This window comes from Bactrocera tryoni, chromosome 1, assembly GCF_016617805.1.
Source record: "Bactrocera tryoni isolate S06 chromosome 1, CSIRO_BtryS06_freeze2, whole genome shotgun sequence".
Lineage (NCBI taxonomy): Eukaryota > Metazoa > Arthropoda > Insecta > Diptera > Tephritidae > Bactrocera > Bactrocera tryoni.
In genome coordinates this window covers 65,892,191-65,917,475 of record NC_052499.1, presented here as the reverse complement: position 1 = coordinate 65,917,475, position 25,285 = coordinate 65,892,191, and the positions used below count along the sequence as shown (strand labels likewise).

General features: G+C 28.7%; 1 protein-coding gene across 7 annotated transcripts in view; it reads right to left on the bottom strand.

The window, feature by feature from the left end:
- Positions 1-25,285, bottom strand: part of LOC120767026 (sodium/potassium-transporting ATPase subunit alpha) — a 91,916-nt gene that overhangs the window by 3,961 nt on the left and 62,670 nt on the right. For 2 of the 7 annotated variants that reach the window (XM_040092866.1, XM_040092865.1), the window contains 6 exons: positions 23,401-23,481; positions 19,316-19,447; positions 18,980-19,246; positions 17,124-18,905; positions 16,783-16,998; positions 14,354-14,448 (listed from right to left, as the gene is read on the bottom strand). In XM_040092866.1, coding sequence (XP_039948800.1) covers positions 14,354-14,448; positions 16,783-16,998; positions 17,124-18,905; positions 18,980-19,246; positions 19,316-19,447; positions 23,401-23,481 — 2,573 coding nt within the window. Of the gene's footprint in view, positions 1-6,158; positions 6,254-10,632; positions 10,728-14,353; positions 14,449-15,938; positions 16,417-16,782; positions 16,999-17,123; positions 18,906-18,979; positions 19,247-19,315; positions 19,448-23,400; positions 23,482-25,285 lie in introns of those variants that run through there. The other 5 variants (XM_040092867.1, XM_040092868.1, XM_040092864.1 and 2 more) reach the window with 4 other exon arrangements.

Here is a 25,285-nt window from a genome sequence, read left to right as displayed (position 1 = left end):
AATGCAATTTTATTAATTTTTATATCATTCAACTTCTCAAAAGTAAAAACTAAAAATATTTTTCTTTAGTTTATTTTTAATTTAGTTATGAATATTGCTTTATTTTAATAATAAAAGTTAAAAAAACAATTTCTTAATTATAAAAACTACTTTAAAGAAGTTCGGAAATTCAGTTTTTTGCTAAAAAAAAATGTGTTTTTGTAGTTTTACTCAAAAGTTTTATTCAAAAATTTAGTTTTTACTTAAAAAAAATGTTTTTATTAATTTTACTTAAAATATTTGTTTAGAAACTCACTTTTTACTAAAAAAAAATGTTTTTTGTAGTTTTACTCAAACGTTTTATTCCGAAATTCAGTTTTTACTAAAATAAAAATGTTTTTTAAAGTTACCTAAAAGTTTTATTCGGAAATTCAGTTTTTACTTAAAAAATGTTTTTTATAGTTTTACTAAAAAATTGTATTCAGAAATTTAATTTTTAGCAAAAAAAAATAGTTTAATTCAGAAATTCAGTTTTTACTAAAAAAAAAAAAGTTTAATTCAGAAATTCAGTTTTTACTAAAAAAAAGTTTTTTTTTTTTAAGTTTCACTAATGAATTAAAAGTATTTTGGGTAAAAATTTGTATTTTCGGTATTAAAAATAACTATTTTTATTTTAGATTAAGGAATTTAGGTAAAAATATTTTTTGGTAATAAGCTTTTATTCAACCAATAATTTCGGTAAAAAGTCATATTGGAATAAAATTGTATTGAAATTTTGTATTTAATAAAAAACAATTGATTTATAAAAAAAAGTTTTTACAGTATTTATTTTTTAAATTGAGTACTATTGAAATAAAAGTACTTTAGGTAAAAATTTATATATTCTTGATAAAAAAACTTTTCATGTAAAATAATTTTGTTTTATTTTTTAATAGGAAAATTTAATTAATTGAATATATTGAAATAAATTTGTTTTGAAACCTGGTTTCAATAATAAAATATATATAATTATTGAAGATACTAAGATGCGAGCGAAACAATAAAAATAAGCTTAAAAGATATTTGTTAATGGCTGTAATAAAAAAAATTAAAATTAGGTTTTCTTGACACAGACTAACAGTGAATGAAATATTTTTATTAAATTTTTTTAGTATTCTAAATTAAATAATTTTCTAAATTTCTCATAAGTATTTAAAACAATTATATTATGTTTTAATTTTAAAACTATTTGAATTATTGTTTTTAATTAATTTTTTTAATTTTCAAATTTTTATAATTATTGCTTTAAATTTAAAAATATTTTAAAAATATTAATAAGTTTATTAAAAAAATTATTTTTTTATTAAAAAACTTATTATATTTGAACTATAATAACTGAATTTAATTCAAAACAAAATAATTTTGTAAATTTTTTTTTTGAAAATTTTCTAAACTCTATATTAAAAATTATAGCAAGTTTAAAATTTTGTTTTTAATTTGAAATTTTTTTTGCTTTCAACCTAACCTCAAACAGCAGTTGGCTTACTTTTCCATATAAATGTTAGCAATACTTTACTACAAAATTTATGTACAAAATACTAAAGCTATATATGTACATATATAAATATATACATATATATGTTTGTACATAAATTAAGTTTCAATTAGTTTAAAAAAAACAAAAAACAATTGAGCTGGATTTGCGTGTGTTTACTTTACTTAGTTAATTACAGGCATGGCCGAGCGGGTTAACTTTGCATAAACAATACGTTAAGGTGTGCAAGGTTAGTAACGTTGTGTTAATAATGCAATTTTCTTTATTCATTTATACTGCATAGTTTGTTTTTTTTTTTTTGTTGAGAAAAATAAAGAAAATTTTGAAAACAAAAAATGAAAATCAATAATTTAGCGAATTAGTAGTAAAACATTCGGATTTTTTGTTCAAAATATATTTTACAGCATTTCAACACTACAATAAGCAATAAGTGACGGCGGCAGGATATTGAAAATTCGCTTTAGTAGATTTTAGGCGTGATGGGTAAAAGCGAACTGGGCTCGCACAAGCAAAGTGCATGTGTGTGAGTGTGAGTCAGTATATAAAAGTGCGTGCGAATGGCAATTTAAAGTGAAATATTTTTTTTGTTCGTTTCTGTTGTGAGAAAAGCAAAGCACTTTTTTGTTGTTTTGTGTAACCAAAGTCAATCAAACTAAACTAATTCAACTAAACTAAGCATAGCAGAAAACCAACAACAAGTGAAATGAAACAGACAGTTAAAATTGAAATACAAGTATTTGTAGTATTATATGAACATTGATATATTACAGACATATAGTTATTTGATTTTTATAATTTTTACATTTATTTATATACTTATATATTTACAAGTGCACAGGCAATAAAAAAAAATGAATATTTACAGAAATGATAATTAAAAGGCATGCAATAGCGCACATACATACATGTTTGTGATTATAAGCGAGTAAGAGGTATACAGCATTGTAGTAAATTGTGAAATTGAAACATTTGACAGATGTTTGAACGTAAAATGAAAAGATAAAAGCTTCAGCGACAGGAAAATGTAGTAGATAGTATACAGAGTACAGTTAAATGATCGTCGATAGGACTAAATTCGTTCAAATACGAGTGAAACCCATGAAGAGAGTATTTATCGACAATACGAGAGCAATAAATTCAATGAGAATCAACGTTTTCACACAAGAAGATACACATTTTTGAGTTGAAGACAGAATTTATTGAAAAAAAAAATGTTCAAAGTCAAAATTTATTGAATTTACAACATAATTTTTTTCATGTTTTGTATATAATAAATGTTACAATTGGAATATTGAAAGGCTTTTTTTGAGCTTTCAAAAGCTCTAAAGCATATTGACAAGTAATTAATGAATTCGCAGTAAGAAAATATTTGATTTATTTGCTGTTTTGAATTTAATGTAAGCACAGCTTAAATATTTAAAAGCTATTTTTGAGCTTTCAAAAGCTCTGAAGTATATTGATAGATAATTGACGAATTCACAATAAGAAAAAATAATTCTTATTTTTGTTTTGAATTTAATTTAAGCACAGCTTGCATATTTGAAAGTTTTTTTAGAGCTTTCAAAAGCTATAAGGCATATTGGCAAGTAATTACCGAATTCCGCAAAAGAAAATATTATTTTTTTATTTTCTGTTTCGAAAGTAAGCTTTAATACTTAAAATATTTTTAGAGTTTCCAAAGCTTTAACAAATATTGGCGAATTCCCAATAAGCAAATATTTTTTAAAATACAGCTTGAATATTTAAACGGCATTTTGAGTTTTCTAAAGCTTTTTTTTTTTAATTTTTCAAAATCTGATAAGAATATTGGGCGCATCATTTACAAGCGTAACAGCAAATCGGGTGAGCTTTCGGACAGTACTGTAAACAGGAGTTGTTCAAGAATTATACGATCACACATTTTAGTCTTTTTCCAAGTTATTATTTAATTTTCCCGCTTTATTTTTTGCATAATAAAATCAATCAATAAATAACTTCAAAATATATACGCATTGTTAAACAGCAAACAGAAGTACAAAACACAACACACCTTGTACACAAGTAGGCGTTGACGTAGACAAGATGACAGCCTCTTGCTTATGCTATGCTTTTAACTAATTTAAGCCAGACTTTCTAGGTTTAAATGCAGCTTTGTAGCAAAATTTCTAAGGCGAACCAAACACTAATTACATATGTATTTCTAACGGTAATACATGTGCTTGACTACACAGGTTTATACGTTATGTTCGCAGAATATTTTCGTAAAATCTTTGGGCTCTATGTAGCATGTCTGTTTATGTATTCAATTACTGTTATATTTTGCCAACTAAGTAAGCACTAATGCGCGTGGAATTCACTAATTAAATCAAAAACGGAAACGGCGTTAACTTTGTTGTGATCACAAACGTTTGCTGCAGTAGTCTGCTAGAACGCAAGTGTGGTTAGGAAGATTTTAAAGAATACCAGCAATTTGCTTGACATCAAGCATATTTTAGACAGAAAAATTTAGCTGAAGTTTACCAGATATTTTTGAAAAAATGCTATGAATAAATAATTATATTTTTTTATTTAATTTGTGGAGACTAATTGTTGATATGTATAATAATTTTTGAGGTCAAACTAAAAAATAATACATTTTTTTAAATTTTCAATTTTTTTGAATTTTAAATTTTTTTTATTTTTTTTAACCTTTTTTATTTGATAAATTAATTTTTAACATTTTTTGAACTTTTCAAAATTTTTAAATTACTTATTTGATATTTGAGTTTTTAAAATGATACATATATTTTTTCCCCCACACTGGCATCCCTGCAGCCACAGATTTTGAGTCAATACCTTTATTGTACGTACATATTTATATGAAAGTATGTAACGACGGATATGTGAAAATATATTTATACAAATTTTGCGAAATTTATTGTATGAGGATGTGAAAAGGTCTGTGTAAAAGTATGTTGTATAAGTTTATGAATTCGATCCCAAAAGAGACTCAATCAATTCCAACCAATTTACACAATTAAGAATATGGTGAAGAAAAACGTAGAACATATAATTTTTTTTTTTTATTTTGATTTCGCATTCAAAACTTTGAAAAATGTATTTAACGCACGATTAGAAAAAATACACTAAGAATTTTAAGAAAACAGTTACAAAAATTTGAAAATTTCTTTTTAGAATTTATTAAATTTGGAACAAAAGTGTAAATATAAATGAAATGCATGTGTTATGCGTCATTTGTGTGGTGAATATGCGTTTTATTGTTGTTAGTAGTTTTGGAAAGTTTTTTTGAAGTACAATTTTTTTGAAATAAAGGTTTTTTTGGAAAAAAGTTTGTGGAAGAAGCTAGTTTTTTAAATAACTAAGAGACCATTAGGCGTGGTGAATATGCGTTTTGTTGTTGTTAACATTTTTGGAATTTCTTTTTTTCTTAAGTTTGTGGAAAAAGCTACTTTTTTTAAAAAGCATGACTAAGAACCATTAGATGTACATATGTATGTATGGCGTGACAGGCGGCCAGTATAACCTAACCTCATTTAAATGGCTAATATCCCTCTGTATACATTAGTAACATACAAAGTATTTGAATTTGAAAAAATTCGAAAAAATTCAAAAATCGTCGAGAGTTGGAACTATGATTTCCACATGCAAATACGCTGATATATACGATTAACAATTGATTTTTTACGAATTCCGATTCCACATTTATGGAGAGCATTATAATTGACGATGAAAAACGAGCCGAAATCAAAAGAAACCACGCCAAAGCCGCTCAAAAATCAAGGTAATGCTCATTGTTTTTTCGATATTCGTGGTTTGGTGCATCAATAATTTGTTTTCTATTTGGCCGCATTGAGGCATTTGCGTGAGAACATCCGGCGAAAACGGCCTGAATTGTGGAATAGCCACGATTGTGACCGAATTTAAAGACAAAATCGCAATGAATACCATCGATCAATCGATCAACCACCGTGTTCACGAGCTTTAGCTCCATGTGATTTTTTCTTGTCCCAAGCTGAAATTGTCGCTCCGTGGAACCCATTTTCAGTCGATCGAAGAGATAAAATAAAATTCGCTGAAGGAGCTGAAGGCCATACAAAAAAGTACTTAAGAAAAGTGTTTCGAAGACTGGAAAAATCGTTGACATCCATTTTGTTTTTTTTGGTACTAAAAAACAACTAAATTGGTTAATGAACCTAAAAGTCTAATTCCAGTTCGCCAATCGCTACTTCAGACTCAATGAAAAATGAAACCTTGTATGCCAATGCATTGTAGTTGTATAGTATGTATGTATGTTTATTGAAATGGCTATATTTATGACACGAGTAGTGTATTTTTGGTATTTTGACTGGGTCCATGGTAGTTTGGGGGGTAGGTTTTGTGTACATACATTGAATTGATAACTACAACAAATATTAAAAAAATATATATATGTCGTTCTATTAAAGCACTAATTAGCACATCATTAACAACTAAATTTTTGTTTTGTTGCTTTAATAGTTTTTCATACTAATTATTGTTGGAAAAGAAACAACATACAATCAACGAAAAGTAAAACGTTAAATTTTTTTGTTTTGTTGTTTTTTTTTTTTTTGATTTTTTGTTGAAATTTTATGTTTTACAATATTTGGTTTTCCCTTTTTAATAATTTTTGCATATTTTTCCTGACCTGCGATTGACCAAGTTGTCACGATAGGGATCCCTGGGTTGACGTTTCATAATGTCGCTCTCGGCTTGCTCGTAAGCGAGTGAGATCGCTGGCACCTGATCGTCAGAAGTGTGCATTTCATTTCAATTTTTTGTTGGTTTCAGAGTTTGTTTTCATTTTTTAGTGATATTTTTGAAATTTGTTGTTGTTGTTCAACGAGTTGTGCGATGATTATTAAAAATTTGTATGTTAATTGGGCATAGAAAAAGTTTACGCACGCAACACACATACGCACACACGCATTAGCACGCACACACGCACATAGAGTTTCAATACGAAAAATTAAAGAGGAAGAAATAAAAAAAGTTGCGATTAGAAGTAGATATTTTCAAAGAAAATACTTTCAAAAAAGTCAAAATTAAGTTAATCATTACTAAAAAGGTGTGAAAAGTAAGACGCTTAACGCTATTTATTATAAGAAAACTGTAGTTAGCAAAGTTAAAGATAAACGATAAGTTCAAAAATAGTGTCGATACATAAACGGAACGGTATCTTTTCAAAATTAACACGATAAAATGTATGTATAAGTAAATATAAGTTTTAGGTTGGCAACTTTGCAATGACTTTTAAGAGGTTTCAAAACTCAGTTTTAGACTAGCTAAGATAGTTCAAACTATATATGTATGTATGTAGACTAGTTAAATACTCATTTCAGTTATGTAAAGTAATTAAGTAAAACGCTAATAGAATAGACAGCAATTAAGTGGCACGTTATGTAGTTGCTAAATCACATTTTTGTTGTTTTTTAATAGTTTTTGTTTGCATTGTTTTTCTTGTAGGCTTTTTATGTACCAAAGCTTATTACTAACACTAATTTTTTATTCAAATTTTCACTAACAACTCGAATATTTTGTGTTTTCGTTTGATTTACAAGTATTTTTTGGAATATTGTTCGCTACTTTTCTTATTTTTTGTTTACTAACATGTTCTCTATGGGAGATAGAGTGTCTAAAAAATAGAGAGAGAGAGAGATAGAGTTAATATATTTGCAATAAGTAAACACAATGAACTCAGCTAACGACTTGTAAACTGTTTAAGGATATTTTCAAATTTCCATAGTAAACACTTAATTATTCTAACCTCAATTTTCGTGTTAAAGTTTAGCTAAGCTACATTGTATATATATGCTTAATTACGTGGTGGCAATGAATGAAGAAAGTATGAATGAATATGAGACGGCTGATGCAAGTAGAAACTTTTGAACTTTAATATGCGATGAAATAGTTATAAACGAACGCTAATAAGATGGATACGGTTCGGTTCGATTTAACCGCAAAATAAACCTACAAAATATGCTTGTAAAATTATGAAGATGCCAAGTATGTATTTATGCTAAAGACAGAGCTACAAGATAATAGGCGAAGACATTTGAGCCATTTCAGAACTTAGTTCGTTATATAATATATTTTGAGTTGAAAAAAAGTTGTGAAATATTTTTAAATTTCAATAAAATATGCGAACTTTAATGTATAAATATTTTATAGTTATCAGACATAGATATATAGAGTTTATATAAATACAAAAATAACAAAATAGTTGAAATAGTAAAAATATTGAATTGAAATTGCAGAAATCTTGAATGCACAGTTTAGATTTTGAATAGAGAACTAAGTATTATGCAGACGCACTTGATTAGCCAACGAAAATAACCTAAAATATAATGCACGGCGGCAAGAAGTAAATTTTAAAAAGCGCTTAAATGTATGCTTCATTATTTTTGAAGAAGATTTTTTAAGAATTTTATGTTATAATATATGCATTGAGTTTCACATTTATAACGTTTACAATTTTAAAAAGCGCCTAAATGTATGCTTCATTGTCTCTTAAAAATGTTTTTTTTTTTTAGAAATTTATATTCTAATATATGAATTGAGTTTCACTTTTAGAACTTTTAGAGAAGATTTTGAGTTCTATATGGGACTAAGCTTGCGTAACTTTTTTACTTGTAAAAAATAGTTTACAAAACGTTAAAAATTGAGCGCTGAGGTTTTCAAAATTAAGTGGAATACGGCATAATATGTTAGAAGTAGTAATTAAATGCAGATAAGTAGATTTTGAACGTCTTTAAATAGAGTAAAAATAAAAATTTGACAGTAGACAGAAAGCGTTGATATTGAATTGTAATATGCGCCTAATAGTAGGCTATAATAAATTAATTAGCGATGTTTGAAAAGTTTCTTGATGAAGATAGCAAAGGCTTATTTAACTTTAGACTAAAAGTTCTGAAGAAAATAAGCTAAGCTGAAGGCAGTGAGTTGAATTTTTATTTCAAGAAAAATTAGGCAGACGAAAAGTCAGAAAAAAATATACAGAGAGAAATAAGTTTGTAAAAAAAAGTATAAAAGGCAAGAGAAAAAAAAATAAAATATAACATTTTGATTTTTATTTAAAATCAGGTTTGTAAAACATATTCAATAAAGTAAGTAAATATTTGAGCTTAAAGGTTGGTAATATTTTTTGTATAGCGCCTTGAATAGACTATTTTTTTGCAGTTATGGCATATTGTTTTGAATTAGAATACGAAAACATTTCGAAAATACTATTTTTGGCACTAATTCGAAAATATATTTCAAATAAAATAAAGAACTGTTTTGAGAATATTTTCAATGGCATACGATTTTTTTTTAATTAATAGTTCAGTGTTACGTATTGGAATAGTAATATAAAAATTATCGAAAATAATCGTAAGCGATTTTAGAAGTGCATTTTCTTACAGATCTGCTTAATATTTTTCATATAAAATATTTTTGAAATTAATGTATGTATGTAGGTATATTATAAAATGCACACATTTGAAAATATATTATATTCGAAAATATATTTATATTTGAAAATATATTTACTATTTATTGTTGTAGAACTTTACCGAGTTATAGCACGTAGAAAAAGAGGTTTCATTTGAGCGTAATATTTAGTTTTAAAGTATTTAGCAAGGAAAAAGAACTACAATAATAGAGTCAGGAGTGAAAATACTGCTTGAAGGCATTCAAAAGAGTCTCAATTAGATATTCGATATAGAGATTTTCAAGATATTTACGATAAAGTTATTATATACTTGAATATAGTAGACGAACATGCGCAATACTAACGCAAATATTAATTTCAATATAATAAGATAAATTACGGTGAAGAAAAAATAATGGAAATATAATAATTTCAAAGAATTCTAAGCGTAAAAACCAAGAGATTTTTTTATAATTTAATATTTTATAATTTAAACGAAATGCCTGCTTAAAAAAATATTACAGATTTCTCGCCCAATAACTAAGCGCTAAAGCCGGATGTTGGTATTTCAATTTTTAGGCCGAACTGGCAACACAAAACCTCTAACAAAACAAACTAATTTTTTAATTTTTTTTCAAAATTCCGCTGCGTTTTTGTTATAAAACAGAACGAAATGATAGGCAAACACAACAAAATATACGAAGGTAACGGCGCTATATAATGAACATATATATGTACGTATGTATATATTTGTATGCAACTAACTAAGACTTTTATAAGTACATAATTTGTTGTACTAAAGAACTAAAAGTAATTAGAGTTAACGGTACTGTAGTGTTGCGTAACGTGATTGACGTACTTTGCTTTCTTTTTGTTTGTTTCGATAAAAATCTTTTATGCAAATTAATACATTTTCTGCAATACAACGCGCTTTGGTTTTGATTTTGCCGAAAGTGGGGGCACATTGCAAATGTTTGAGCACCCCTGGTATAGTTTTTCTTTTGCAATTTCGTAAAAGTATGCGCTCAAATAAACATAATTTAATTGCATTGCGGATTTTATTTGATATTTTCTCACGTACTCAGTGTTTAAGTGAAAATTGTAAACTAATTATTTCGATGTTTTTTTTTTATTTTCAAATAAGTTATTAAAAATTGCATTTCAGTTAAATACAAGAGAGTAATTGATACTTTAAAAGGTGGCAGTTCATATTTGCATTTTTCAAAATACTTTTTTTTTATAATAAGTATGCATAATACACTTGAATATTAAAGGCAATTTAGTAGGCAACTTTATACTGTATATAAAAAAAAGTAGTAGAAGAAAGGTAGTGTTTTGGCAAAGTGGACGTGGCATAGAATTGGGCATTAAATACTAAAATAAGTAAGTAGTAAAGTAGTGATGAGTGAGATTTCAATTTGAGGTGGAGGTGGAAATAATACTCGTCGAGTAACTGGGAACGCTTGAAGTTTGGGATATTATTGGGTTTTGTTGCGGGTAGCGGACAGGCCATGGGTCAGTTTGGACATTCAGGCATTCAGGTAGCATAGTTTAAATGTAATACCTTTAAAATATAATAAATTCTTTGCTGTATATACTTTTGGTTTCATAACTTATAGAACTTTAGTTTTTTTTTTCTTTTTATTTTACTTCATTTTCTTTTTTGTTTATGGTCGAAAGTAGCACCAAGAGCGCGTTAAAATAGCTTTACCTTTCGTTAACCAGTTTATCACAAAATGGATTCCTGGGCTGACGTTTCATAATATCAGATTCAGCTTCTTCATAGGCTAAGGAAATAGCTGGTACCTATATTTGTGATTACACATACATACAGACAGATTTTATGGTGTTTAATAGATGCATACAAAAATGTATATATAGACAACAAAAAATATTAATGTCATATTTAAAAATAAACAAATTTTTGAAGAAATTAATATTAAGTAGTATAGTATAGTTTTATAAAGTTGTATGTTGTATATGACTGGGTATATATGTATGTATGTATAAGAGAGACACTTGTATGCTGAAAGTTGCGTAGAATGTTGTTAATGCAATGTAATGCCAACTCAGCTTAGCGGAAAAGTAACAAAATTAAAAAAAAAAAAAATTTTTAAATTTAATGTTAAAAAAAATAAAAAAAAAATTGTAATAAAATAAAAATAATTTTAAAATAAAAAAATTAAATTTAACAAAAAAATACATTTTAAACAAAAAAATGAAAAAACAAATTTAATTTAAAAAAATTTTAATTAAAAAATTTAAATAAAAAAATTAAAATTAACAAAAAATTACATTTAAATAAAAAAAATAATAATTTAAAAAATTTTAAATTAACAGAAAAATTAAAAAAAAAATGAAGGAAAAAATATATTTTGAGTTACATATAAAAAAAAACAAAACTTTGGCAAAAAAATTTTCTAAAATCATGTCATAACGTGCCTATTTCAGAAATATATATACATACGCGTTTCTTATCATATATGTATGTATGTACCAAATATTTTATTGATTTTCCCTAGCAAATACTTTCATAAAACTTTTCTTTAATTCACTTTTATATTAAAAAAAATTTCAAATCATATATAATTTGCTGTTTTGAAAGAGTATTTACACATTTTCCCACAAACAATTGTGCACTACAAAAACAAAAACATAAATATTTTAATTGTCTTTGCAGCTGCCAATTTCACAGTTTACAGTAAAAATAGTAACTAAATTATATATGAAACAGTTGCAATTTTTGAAAAAGAAAACACAAACAATTTCAGAATTTTGTGGAATTTGTACTTAAAAATATGTATATTTGGAATGCGCACATCAACACACAATTTACTTCTGGTACCAAACAACGAACAGAATAAAATATATCTATAAAATGTGTAGCCAATAGGTAGACAGAGAGAGAGAGAGAGGAGAGCGAGAATGTTTTATATAAGATGAAATGTGGAGGAAGAAAAATTTTAATTAGAAAAAAAAAAAGAAAAAAATATATAAAAAACAATAAATTAAAAAAACTTAAAATTGAAAAAAATAAAATAAATAAAAAATTAAAAATTTGCGCTTAAACACATTGAAAAGTTCAATGCTTATTGTTTAAAAATTTTATTATATTTTTTTAGTATATTTTCAAATTATAATTTGCGGTTAAATTTTGCAGTAAATTGGCGCTTGATGTTAACAAATGTTTATACAATGAGTTTACAGAGTGTTACTTAGATTTGCTCAAACATTTATGCTTGTATATGACACAAAAACAATAGTGTGTGTTTGTGATTAATTAAAAAACACATGACATGTATTGAATGCTTAGCAGGTTTGTCATAGATGCCAGACTGACATATTTCTGCTGCGACACATTGAGATTTATAGAGATATTGGTGAGTAAATTGGAGTTTTTTTATTGTTTTAGACAACGGTATTATGAAAAAATATGTACAAAAACCAGAAAGCATGTTTGCAGTCTTCAAAAACTAGAATGCTGTGTTCACACTTGTTTTTAATAAAATTGAGAATTTGCGAAAGATTTGAAAATCCTTAAAATTTAATTTTAATTTTTTTTTTAGTTTTCAAAATAAAATCTTAAGAGCGCTTAAATAAACCGAATCTTACATCAACCTAATGATTATGAAATGTAGAATAATCGAGTTATCAAAACAGTTGCAGGTCTTCTAAAATCTACAAACATTTTTGAACTGTTCGTTTTTATGACATTTTGACATTATTATTTATAATATTTTCGACTTTATGCGCTCAATTATTGTTAAAATTATTTACAATATAAAATTGTATAAGGGTTTGTCAGCTAAATAATTTTGAATAATTTTAAAAATATATGATGTTGAAAATTTTTCGTATAAAAGATTTTTGGAATGCACAATAATCGAGTTATCGATTTTCTGTTTAATATTACAACGATTGAACGTGTTTTGAACGTTTCTGAAAACAATTGCGCGTCTTCTAAAATCTCCAAGCATGTTTGAACTATTGATTTTTATGATATTTGTGTCAATTTTCCAAAAATTCTGTTTTTCTTGTTAAGTTTTGTATGTTGTTGTAGAGACAGAAAATATTTTTTGAGGTGTGTATTGTAAGAGAACTACCGATTTTTTTATGAATTTGGGTAATCCTCTCAGTTAAAACTGAAAATACAACTTTACTACCGCTTTTATTGCCGCCGTTACAATTTGCCGAATTAATATGCGATAGTGATAACGGTTATTCGCAGAATGAATGCATTTTTTTAGATTTTCGAAATTGGCTTTTTGACAAGAAACTCATATTTACACATAATACCGTTGTTTAAAACATTAATAATTACATAACAGTACACTGTGTATGTATACATATGCATATATTGTTACATTGAATATATGAAGCGCGTTCAAACAGTTAAATTAATTTAAAAAATGAAATATAAAAAGAAATTAATATGAGTCAATAAAATGTAACACAAATCATTAAATCGAAAAAAATTAAAATAAAATAATTATACCATAAACAAATACAAATCATAGTATATATAAATATGTATATAATATTTTAATGTTCGAACAATGAGAAACATATATTAATGGATTAAGTAAATACACCATTGTGAACTTGTACATTTGAGTATGTGTTTACTGAGGTTAAAATTAAGAATTGCGACAAATTACAATAATACAAAAAACAACATGTAGACATTTAGTAAATGTTATTGTTGTCAGTGATGATGTTGATTAACTGCGTTGAACGATGATGATGATGTTGATGATATGCTGCCGCATAATGATGATTTTGTTCGATTGGACTCATATAATTACAACAAAAAATTGCTTACAATTAGTTACAACAACAATTGTTGAATGTTAGTTTCATTTACGCTTTACACCATATGGTGAGGGTGAGTTTGAACAATATGAAGAAAACATTTATAAATATGGATTATATTAAAGGAGAAACTAAACAACTGCTAAATTAAAATATTCAAAATGAAAAGTTAAATGTTATTTTTTTCATTTTCATTTTCAAACCAGCCATATTTTTTATGGTGGAGTTATAGTTTAACCCAAAAAATTAATAAACAAAAAAATTAATTAGAACAACAGGCACTATTAATCGAGCACGTTAGTAATTGTTGGGGGAACCACTTTCATTATTAATTTTAGGATTTGCTTGCACAGCAAAGGAAATAGCGGTTTTCAATCTGTAAATTTGGGAGCATAACAGAAGAATTTCAGCATTTAAGTTATTTTTTAAGAGATTTATGCGAAAAGTCGTTGCATTATAGTAATGTATACACGACGAGGAACTAAAATTCTAGTAATTATTTGCATTACAAAAAAATCATATTTAAACCAATTTTTTTAGATTGAAAACCGCTGTCTTATACATTATTAATATTGTATAGAAATTGCAAAACACTTGTGGTTTTTGCATAAGTTTGGCACCTTGAATTGACTAATTTATCGTTGAATGGATCACGTGGTGGACGCTTCATAATATCGGCCTCAGCAGCTTCATAAGCCAAGGAAATGGCAGGCACCTAGTTATTATATTTCAATAATATATGAACAAAAAAGTTTTTTAAATACATGTATGTTTGAAGGTAATAGTACGAGTATGTAACGCTGACAATAAGGAATGTAAATAAAAGATTTTACACATTTGTATGAGTACTTGTATGATATTGATATAAACGAAAGTAATGTTAAAAACTTATGTATTTGGTTGAACCATCGGCGGCAGCCGACGCAAGACACTAACGTTCAATGAAATAAAAGCGGTGAAAACGGAGTGGAAGATTTTTCATAAAAATTTTTATTTTTTATTTAAAAAATAGTTTTAACTATACACAATATAAAATTTTCGGGTTCGAGGTATGATTTCCATAGTATTCACTTTAATGTTAGCGAAAAAACTGGTCAAATACAGTTTCGGAGTAAACTCCGAAACGTAACAACATGGCTTGAAAGGCATTTTTGGAGTATGTGATAGTGGTTTAAGTGTTTTAGCGAAAAAACTAGTCAATTACAGTTTCGGAGTAAACTCCGAAATTATAAAAAAGTAATTGTTTGACTTTAGACATTTCGGAAACACTTTAACAATACTTTAAAGTAATTAGTACGTTTCGAAAACGTTTCCGAAAAATTAAACAAACTATTTCTTCTATTCTTTCTGTTAAAGAAATAGACATAACTACAATTAATTGCAGAAAATCTCTAATAAGAATCCCTTTCTGCATATTTGAAATGCCAAAGAAGAAACTTTTAGGTAACAATATTGCTTCGTAAATGTGTTTTAAGAAAGTGCACATTTTTTACTTCCAAACTACAATTTAATATGAATTATTACAAATTTTGCTAAAAATTCAACCAACCGAAACATAATTTCATTGAACATTAGCACAACATTTATAAATGGTTAGAACTTAAAAATTATACGAGTATATGTAGCGAGTATTACTGATAAACGAAATTCGTAGCGCGAATAGAGAGAGAGCTAAGTGTATAGATATAAATCAACTTATAACTAAACTGTTGCGCCTAAACGTTTCTTAACCTAAATACATTGAAATACGCTTAAAACTATTTTTTACACATTTTTTTTAATTAGTAACAGATGAGTTTTTTTTGTCAATATTCGGATTAGTAACACTTAAGAGCTAACGGTATACTATTACGCTTAAAGCCACGTAACCTATACGATTTTTTTTACATTTATGAATAAGTAATATTTTTGTATAAGAGCACATTTAAAGAGTTTAGCGAGTTCATAGATAGCACCGTTCCGATATTTAGTGGCTAAGCTAAGGAAATTATGTAGTGTCTCATACATTATTTTACACGTTCAGCAGCAGCGTTTCCCCACTTTGCATCCATTACCGACATTGCTGTTCGTTTAGTTAACATTTAAGTTGCGTGTGAAATTTTTTCGTCGAAAATTCCATAAAGTTTGATTCACATTTAACAGATTCATATTTATTCTAAATATATTTTACAAAATATATATAAATTTGAAGCGTACATATTAAAGCTAACGTAAAGTATGGAGTCAAGCTGATTTTATGGTATTATAGCACCGCTTCAGCTTATATTTAAAGCAGTAATGTAACACTAAGAAAAGAGAGCATCGTTTTTCTAGCAATAGTTTTGTTGCCTGCATTTAAGCGGCATTTAGCGTACACATGTAGATATGTATGTAGAAGTTGGAAGTAATAGCTGTCATGTAGCAACACATTTCGAGATCGTAGCAATACATATATGTATATGTTTGTATATTTTTTTTAGCAATAACGGAAATAGACCAGTTTTCACCATGATTCAAGCCTGAGTTGTTGTAGCACGTTTATGCAGTTACATACACACGCGTATGAAGCGTTTTTCTATTATTATTTGACAAATGAAGCCTTCGTTTACCTTTCGTTGACCAGTTTATCGAAGAGCGGACTGCGTGGGCGTCGTTTCATTATGTCCGATTCGGCTTCTTCGTAAGCGAGTGATATCGCAGGCACCTATGCATTCGTTTATGTGCGCCATTTGCGTTTTCGTGTGTACATATATATATTCATGAGGTTTATATTTATAATATTATCACATGTTTTGTTGTAATTATGCTAAATTTAACCTACCTAGCGCTAACTTGCTAAACTTTTACTTATTTGTATGTGTATTTTTTACGATTTATACCCCTTCATTTAATATTTATGTCCATTAATTTTATACAAAATAAATTTAAAATCATTGTCCCAAAAGAAATTGTTTAAATTATTTAAAAAAAATCGTAACTAAATTAACTCAATTGGAAAACAATACAGTTTTTTTCGCACAACCACAAAAAGTACTATATAAGTTTGTTAATCGAACAGTGTCACACTTACCATGTCGGTTCCCAAATCGATGCACAAAATGGTGACGGTACCCAGTGGCAGTGGTATGTCGCAGAGGATGAATGCCAAGAATGGTGAGATTTCGGGAATGTTGGAGGTGAGTGTGTAGGCAATGGATTTCTTCAAGTTATCGAAAATCAAGCGACCCTCTTCAACACCTGTCACAATCGAAGCGAAGTTGTCATCGAGCAAAATCATGTCAGCAGCCTGCACAAAAACGAATTACACAAATATATTAAATCACACTCGAGTTTGCCATTAATAAAAATAAATTGATTTTGATTTTCCATTAACACTACACCATTGCGCCTAGCCTTGTGCACATCACTCACCTGCTTGGATACATCAGAGCCGGCAATACCCATAGCAACACCGATATCGGCTTTCTTTAACGCTGGTGAATCATTAACACCATCACCGGTCACAGCCACAATAGCGCCCATACGTTGGCAACCCTCCACAATGATCAGTTTCTGTTGAGGCGAGGTACGTGCGAACACGATCTCAGTGTGATAGCGCAGAATATCATCCAACTGTTCGGGTGTAACATCACGTAATTCAGCACCATGCACAACAGCTGCCTTGGCCTCACGTGGGTTAACTTCCGAGACAGGGATGTTCAAGCGCTGTGCGATATCCTCAACAGTTTCATTACCCTCCGAAATGATACCCACCGATTTGGCAATAGCCTTAGCTGTGATTGGATGATCACCAGTAACCATAATAACCTTAATACCGGCTGAACGGCACTTGGCGACGGCATCGGGTACAGCTGCACGTGGTGGATCAATCATGGACATTAAGCCGACGAAACGCAAATTATCAATGGGGAAGTTAACATCGTCTGTGTTGAATTTGAAGCCAGTTGGGTATTTATCGGAGGGCAGCATGAAGTCGCAGAAACCGAGCACACGCTCACCCAAACCACCAAGCTCCATATAAGCATTATTGAAGGCCTCCTTCATCTCTTCGTCCAATACCTTTTCTTTGCCGTTAATGAAAATGGTTGAGCAACGCTCCAAGATACGTTCGGGTGCACCCTTCATGACAAGCAAATAGCGTGGATCACTGGGATCTTCAGTTTCATGAATGGACACTTGGTATTTGTTGGTCGAATTGAATGGAATTTCAGCGATTTTGCGGTTACGTTTGCGTATATTCATAACATCGCCCAGCGCCAATTCCATGCATTTAAGCAGCGCCGCTTCGGAGGCATCACCGCTAACTTCCTTCTTCAAAATTGGTACACCTTCTTGACCGCCTTTGAATTCGGCACGATTACAGAGGGTAGCAATGCGAGAGAGCGCCTTGAAGCCAGGGCTGGTTCTATCGTATTGCACACCCGACTGATCTTCAGTTGTATCGGCCTCGATGATTTGATTATCAAACCACATGTGAGCAACGGTCATACGATTTTGGGTGAGGGTGCCGGTCTTATCGGAGCAAATGGTCGAGGTGGATCCCAATGTTTCCACAGCTTCCAAATTCTTTACCAAACAATTCTTCGATGCCATACGCTTGGCAGTCAATGTCAGACATACAGTCACGGTGGCCAACAGACCTTCGGGCACGTTCGCTACAATAATACCGATCAAGAAGATAACAGCATCCAACCAATGGTAACCTAAGATGAAAGCGATAACGAAGAATGTCACGCCCAAGAATACGGCGACACCGGTAATCAAGTGAATGAAATGATGAATTTCCTTGGCGATTGGTGTCTCGCCAGTATCCAAACCCGAAGCCAAACCAGCAATACGACCCATTACAGTGTGATCACCACAGCTGATGACAACACCCTTGGCGGTGCCCTCGACGGCGTTGGTAGAGAAGAAAGCCAAATTCTTAGTTTCCAATGGATTTTCATGTGTGAATTCAGGTCCACGTGACTGTGGCTCAGATTCGCCAGTCAACGATGAGTTGTCCACTTTGAAGTTGCGCGCCTCAATGATACGTATATCAGCTGGGATACGATCACCGAACTTCACTTCAACCACATCACCCAACACCAAGTCTTCAGCGCGTAAGGTGAGCTTCTCACCTTCACGAATGACAGTAGCGAATTGGGGCACCATGTTTTTGAACGATTCCATGATCTTTGAACTTTTCGATTCCTGTACGGAACGTAAAAATATTTAGTCACATATTTGAACAAATTATGTTTATGAATTAGCCAGTGTTTACGCACCTGATAGTATGAGAAAATACCGGTAACTATGACTACAGCCGAAAGTACGATACCCAGATACAAGTTATCGTCTGAGGGCTCTTCGCTGGTACTGGCCAGAATGGAGTAGGCCACGAAGCAAAGTATAGCACCGATCCACAGCAACATGGCGAAACCGCCGAATAAATTCTTACAGAATTTCACCCATTCGGGTGTTTGTTTGGGTGGTGTAAGCGCATTAGGGCCATCTCGTTCAAGATTCTCCTTGGCTTTGGCGTGACTCAGACCCTGTCATTGGTACAATTAATATCGATTTATGTATAACTGCAGCTAGCGTGTGTATAAATCGTTACTTACATTCTCTGGATGCGTCTGAAAGCGCTGATACAGTTCTTCAGGAGTGACTTTATGAAAATCGATATCTAACTCCTGTTTGAGATCCTCAAGATTCTCCTTTTTAGCCGGTTTTGGTGGCATCCTGCGTTTAGACTGCATATGGGTAAGAGAAATAAAATAATTTATATATTAATAAATGTATGAAAACGTTTGACTTAAGAAAGCGTTTTTTTTAAATACATATAGCGTCTAAAAAAAACGCTTTTTATACGCCAACACCGTTAGATTGCAATGTAGAAAATGCCCAAGAGAAAATATAAGTCTTTCTTTCTCACTTAATGCCACTTTCATTGTTAATTACTTCTTAGCACCAAATTTGTGTGTGTATTTGTATATTTGTCCTTCGTCGAGCACTTTATAGGCACCGCACACCGAGTATATCATACCAAATTGGATTAGTAATTAGGGTTTCTCAAACAGACTTTTAATGTCGCCGCTGATAACCGCTATTTTTGTTAATAATACTTAGTGTTTTTACTGACTGATTAATGAATTTTCGTTATTGTCATTAGTAAATCATTACCTGGGGGCAATATTAGCTACTGTTGAGTAGATGTCGAGATAAGGCAGATTACTACACTATTATTTAATTATAGATCTAGTATAAGCGTGGAAAACAAATATTTAAATATTCCACAAAATCACGCTACCTTACTTACCGCACACGCACATGCATCAGTACAAGCAACATTTAAATAACAAAGTACAAATACTCAAACGGTTTTGGAACATTGGTAAAGTGAGGTTAGGTGTATTAATATGAAACATTTATGCATGAATGGTGGGATAGCACATCGATTTCAACTAATAGTAAAACTATCAAAATTTTTCAAGAACAGAACATATTATTAAAATTATTTTTATTTATAAAAAAAATTAATAAATGATAAATAAATAAATTATTTAAAAAATTAAAATAAAAATAATATATAAAAATTATAATTAAAAATTTAGAAATATTTATGTATGAATAGTGGAAAGTAATAGTGAAAATCGCAAAATTTTTCAAGAAAAGAGACATTACCATTATATTTTATTAAAAAAATATATACATATGTATATACATACATATGTACATATGTATGTATGTATATCAAAATAAAAACATAATATATAAAAAAATTCAAAACAAAATTAAATTAAATTATTATTTAATTAAAGAATATATTTTATTAACAATTGTATTTTATAATAACAAAATAATAATTAATAAAAAAATAATAAAAAAATAAAATACAAAATTATTATTAAAAATAGAATATACATTTAGAAATATTTATGTATGAATAGTGGAAAGTAAATAGTAAAAATCGCAAACTTTTTTCAAGAAAAAATACATTAAAATTAAATTTTATAAAAAAAACTATAAAATAATTAAAAAAATAAAACACAAAAATAGCAATAAAATTACAAAATTTTTTTTTATTCATATGTATATAGAATTATTTAATATTATATAATTATTTGTTTTATATATTGCAAAAAAATTTTCTAAATAAATAATATAATTAAAATTAAATTAAATTAACTAAAATAAAGAAAATAGTAAACATTAAATTTAATGAAATTTAACTTTATTAAAAGAAAAAATACAAAAAAAAATAATCAAAAATATATAAAAAAAATTAAAAATAAATAAAGATCAAACACAAAAATAGCAATAAACATACTACGATTTTTTTTTTCATTTATACGTAAAATATATAGAATTATTTATAATTATTTGAATTATATATTGCAAAGAAAGTATTATAAATAAATATTAATAATAAAATAAAAGAAATATTAGCAATAAAATTAAGAATATATGTATATTAAAAAAATTAAGAATATATGTATATATAAGAAAAAGCAATTTTGATTAAAAATTATTAACTGGGAAAAATGGCATATTTATTAAAATAAAATTAAAACTAAACAAAAAAAATGTTAGGAAAATGTTATTAATTTCCATACCCAAATATCTACATTTTTAACCCAATTAAATTTTGAAAATATTATATATAAATTTTAGTCTTCAATTTTATATAAAATGTAGCTCATACTTTTAATCTTTATGATTAATTAATTAAAATTTATAATTTCATAGCAACTTTTCGGCGCAATTATAAATAAGATTTACTAAATATATTACTAACAATGACTTGCGAGGCTTTTTTTTTTAATTAATCGGTCTCTCGAATGTGGCTTGAAATTACAAGCATTTTAAAGAAAACCAAATTTCTGCAATATTAAACATGAGCAATAATTATTTCTCAAAAATTGGGTTCTAGACGCGGAGCTAAAAATAATACAAAACACTAATATTTATTCCAATACTAATTATTTCCCCAATTTCTTTTTCTAATTTTTATAATTATCTTCCCAAAATTCTGCTTCTTCTTTATCTTTTTATGCTTAGCTTCCTTTCCACCCCGCAGTACAAACAATTTTTGGCTGCTGTTTTCATTACTTATGACCTCGGAAGTGCACACGTCAGTCAATCGGTAGCAGCCAGCCAGCCAGCCAGCCGGTCGCTCAATATAGCAATAATGATGCTCAACGCCCACACGTACGCTCGCTGCCTTTGACTGTGTCGCAGACTGACATGAAACTTTGCATATGAAAGTCTAATATAATCCCACAGACGAGACGAGACGCAATACAATAAGTATTTTTAAACTTAGTGCAGTAAAAATAAAGAAATTAAAATATGAAAATACTGCAGTAAAAGCAATGAGATTTTCAGCGACAATTATTATTTTTTTATATAACTGTGCATACAGAGGAAATTTTGATATATTTTAGGCGCTATATTTTGTTGGTAAGTCAGCGCAGTTGTAAAGCAAAAAACTCATTAAAGGCTGAAATAGTTAGTTGTTACTTTTCCAACACAGTTTTTGTAACTGAAGAGCAGTCAAAGAAACGTTGCCTACATTTCAGGGACCATAATATGTCAAAGAAACGTTGCCTACATTTTAGCGCCCATAATATGTTTGGAGTGGAGCTTTGACCACTCTAACTTACTTAAAACACAGATTTTTTAGTTAGTTTTAGAGTTGTCGTTTTTTAAACAGTAATTTTTTTAGTATTTATTTCTAATATGTGGTCTTTCATACAAAACTTGGAAAAAAATGGGCAAATACTGAACAAGTAAACGGAAAGCGTCGAATAATAAATTATTAATAGACAATTTTGAACCATATACTATGTAATTACGAGACAGAATAAAAGCCAAGAAAGAAAACGAAAACGTGTCAATGAAATCGCAAGCAAAAGCTGTCTGAAAGAATTAATAATATTTAAAAATAAAACGCTCAAAAATATAATAAACAATTTTAAGTGGATACGAGAGCATGTAAGTACATATAATGTATTCGAAATGAGCCGAGCTGGCAACCACATAGATAATAAAATAAAAACCTAAAATGTGGCAGAAGTGTCTATTTTTATAAAGAAAATATTGTAGATTTAATTAAGCTTTTGTTGCAATTATTTTTTATACTTTTTATAAAGAATTTAATTCAAGACCTTTTAAAATTTCATATAAAATATTTACTATTAATTATACAAATTTATTTATGTTTAATTTTTTTTAATATTTTTGACACAATTTTATTATATATTTGAACAGTTTCAACATTTTCTATTTTTTGAGGCATATTTCTATATAATTTCAATAACTTTCTATTTATTGACTGTACCGCTTGACAGCTATTTATAAATACGCTTCCTATATACTACCAAGTGAGCCATATATTTTTATGTCTAATTATGTTAGTTTGAGTAAAGAAATTGATTTTTAAAATGCGACAATAGCCAACAAACCAACAAGCAAAGATAACGAAGAGCGCATGAACTTGAAAATTTATGATAAATTGTAGATATGTATGTATGTATGTACCTACATGTGTATATAGTAGGTAAGTAGATAATATGGTATATAAGACTGCATGTGGTATATTTATTAGCGGAAACATATATGAGTTTGTGTGTGTGTATGTGTGTATGACGTTTTTGTAATAATAAATATGACAAGTGTACAGTTTTGTGGTGTATATATTTACCTTTAAGTGGCCATCGGCTGTACGATTGTCGTCATCGGTTGGTATAACCGTGGCGATACGATAAGAGTCCGCTCTCCCATGCTATAGAATCGGATCAACAATTGAGCGTATAACAAATACAATTATTATAGACAATAACGGGAACACATTTAGCGTTGGATTTTGAACGAGCACAATAACGGAACAACGTACAAATACGCAATAGAACGCAACGTAACGGAACGCAATGCAACACAATGGTACGTAAGGCAGGCATGATACGAGATGATGGCAGGGGAAAATAAGAGAAAAATTATAAAATTGTAAAAAATGCGATGAAAACTGTTTATAACGCTTATGATGTGTAATAAAATAAATATATATAATATGTATGTATATGAATATCTATAAAGTCGGTCTAAGTAAATAAGATAGCATGCAATTTTATGCTAAATAGTAGTTATATAAGTTATAAAAATCTAATTTGAAATATATGTATGTGTGTATATAAATAAGTACGAAAATGTATTAACGTATGTAAATGCCTTAAAAATTATAAAATAATGTATGCGCCTAAATGTATGCCACAAAAATCAATAAAAACAATATTACTTTTTTCTTACGCAACACGCTACTCATGGCATACGCCTATACTATTGCTTAAATATACATATTTACCAATTAACTAGGTCAACCCAGTTTTAGCCCTTGCTCGTTTAGCTTGTTACTAAGTATGCGCCTAAAAGCACACCGCACTAGCATTACGTATACATACTAAATACCATTACCAGCTCTAATTCAGTAGAACTTTTCAGTACTTCTAAAGTCCACAATCAATAACACTGGAAAATGTCTATCAAGTGTGTGTATGTATTTATCATGAATATATCGTCTATTTACACTGGAATTGTGCCACTGGAACGGTTTTTGGCCAAAGATACTGAGCTTTCTTTACAATCGCGTGTCTGTTACTAAGCAATTTAGGCCAACATTTGTCTGACTAATGCCTATATAGTATGCTAGCGTGTTGTTGTTATTGTAGGCTTATTTATAGCCACATTATTAAAAAAAAAACGGATTTGAAATTGCAAAGTTACACGCACTTGACGACGGCGCTGGCTGCCAGAATAGTTCTGAAGATATACATATGTATGTACATTTTTTCTTATTTTCATCGATTATCGTTTACTCGCAAATGTTGATCGCGAAATGAGATTAATATTCTATTCGAATCTGACTTGGTTTTCTTTCAAGAATCAATATGGCACATAAATTTCTCTATAATATAAACAGATGAATCACTGAAGCGATATAAGCTTTGTATATACCACATAGACGATAATGAATGGAATTTTATTAGAGTGATTTTCATTTTGTAAATTACTTTTGTCGATTTTTGCGCATACACAATAAGCGTTGCCTACATTTCTGCGCGGCGAATAAATAAATGAAATTCAAGATAAAAAGCAATAGTTTAATTTAGAAAAGAATTTATGCCAATTGATGCAGTTCCTACATATAAATAGTAATGCTGCAATATCTATGCGCTCAAATGTAGACTACAATTTATTATTTATAATTTCACATTATAGGAAATTGATAAGCAGCGACTCATAAAACGATTGTTTTCAGCAAAACTGAAAGCTGAGCTCCAAATGCATCGTTTATTAGGCTAATAAATTATTTAAATTAAATTAATCTTATTTGCATTTAATAACTTGATATATTGACGGAATTGCTTAGGGAGTATTGGACAAATGCATTAACATTTTTCACAAAGTTGAGTTAACTTTTTTTTACATTCGATAACTATGCTGAATAATTTTTAATAAATTGCGAAAGTCAGCAAAAAAAGAATATATTTATTTAAAGTTATGATTAAATAATTAAAAGCCAATTACAAGAA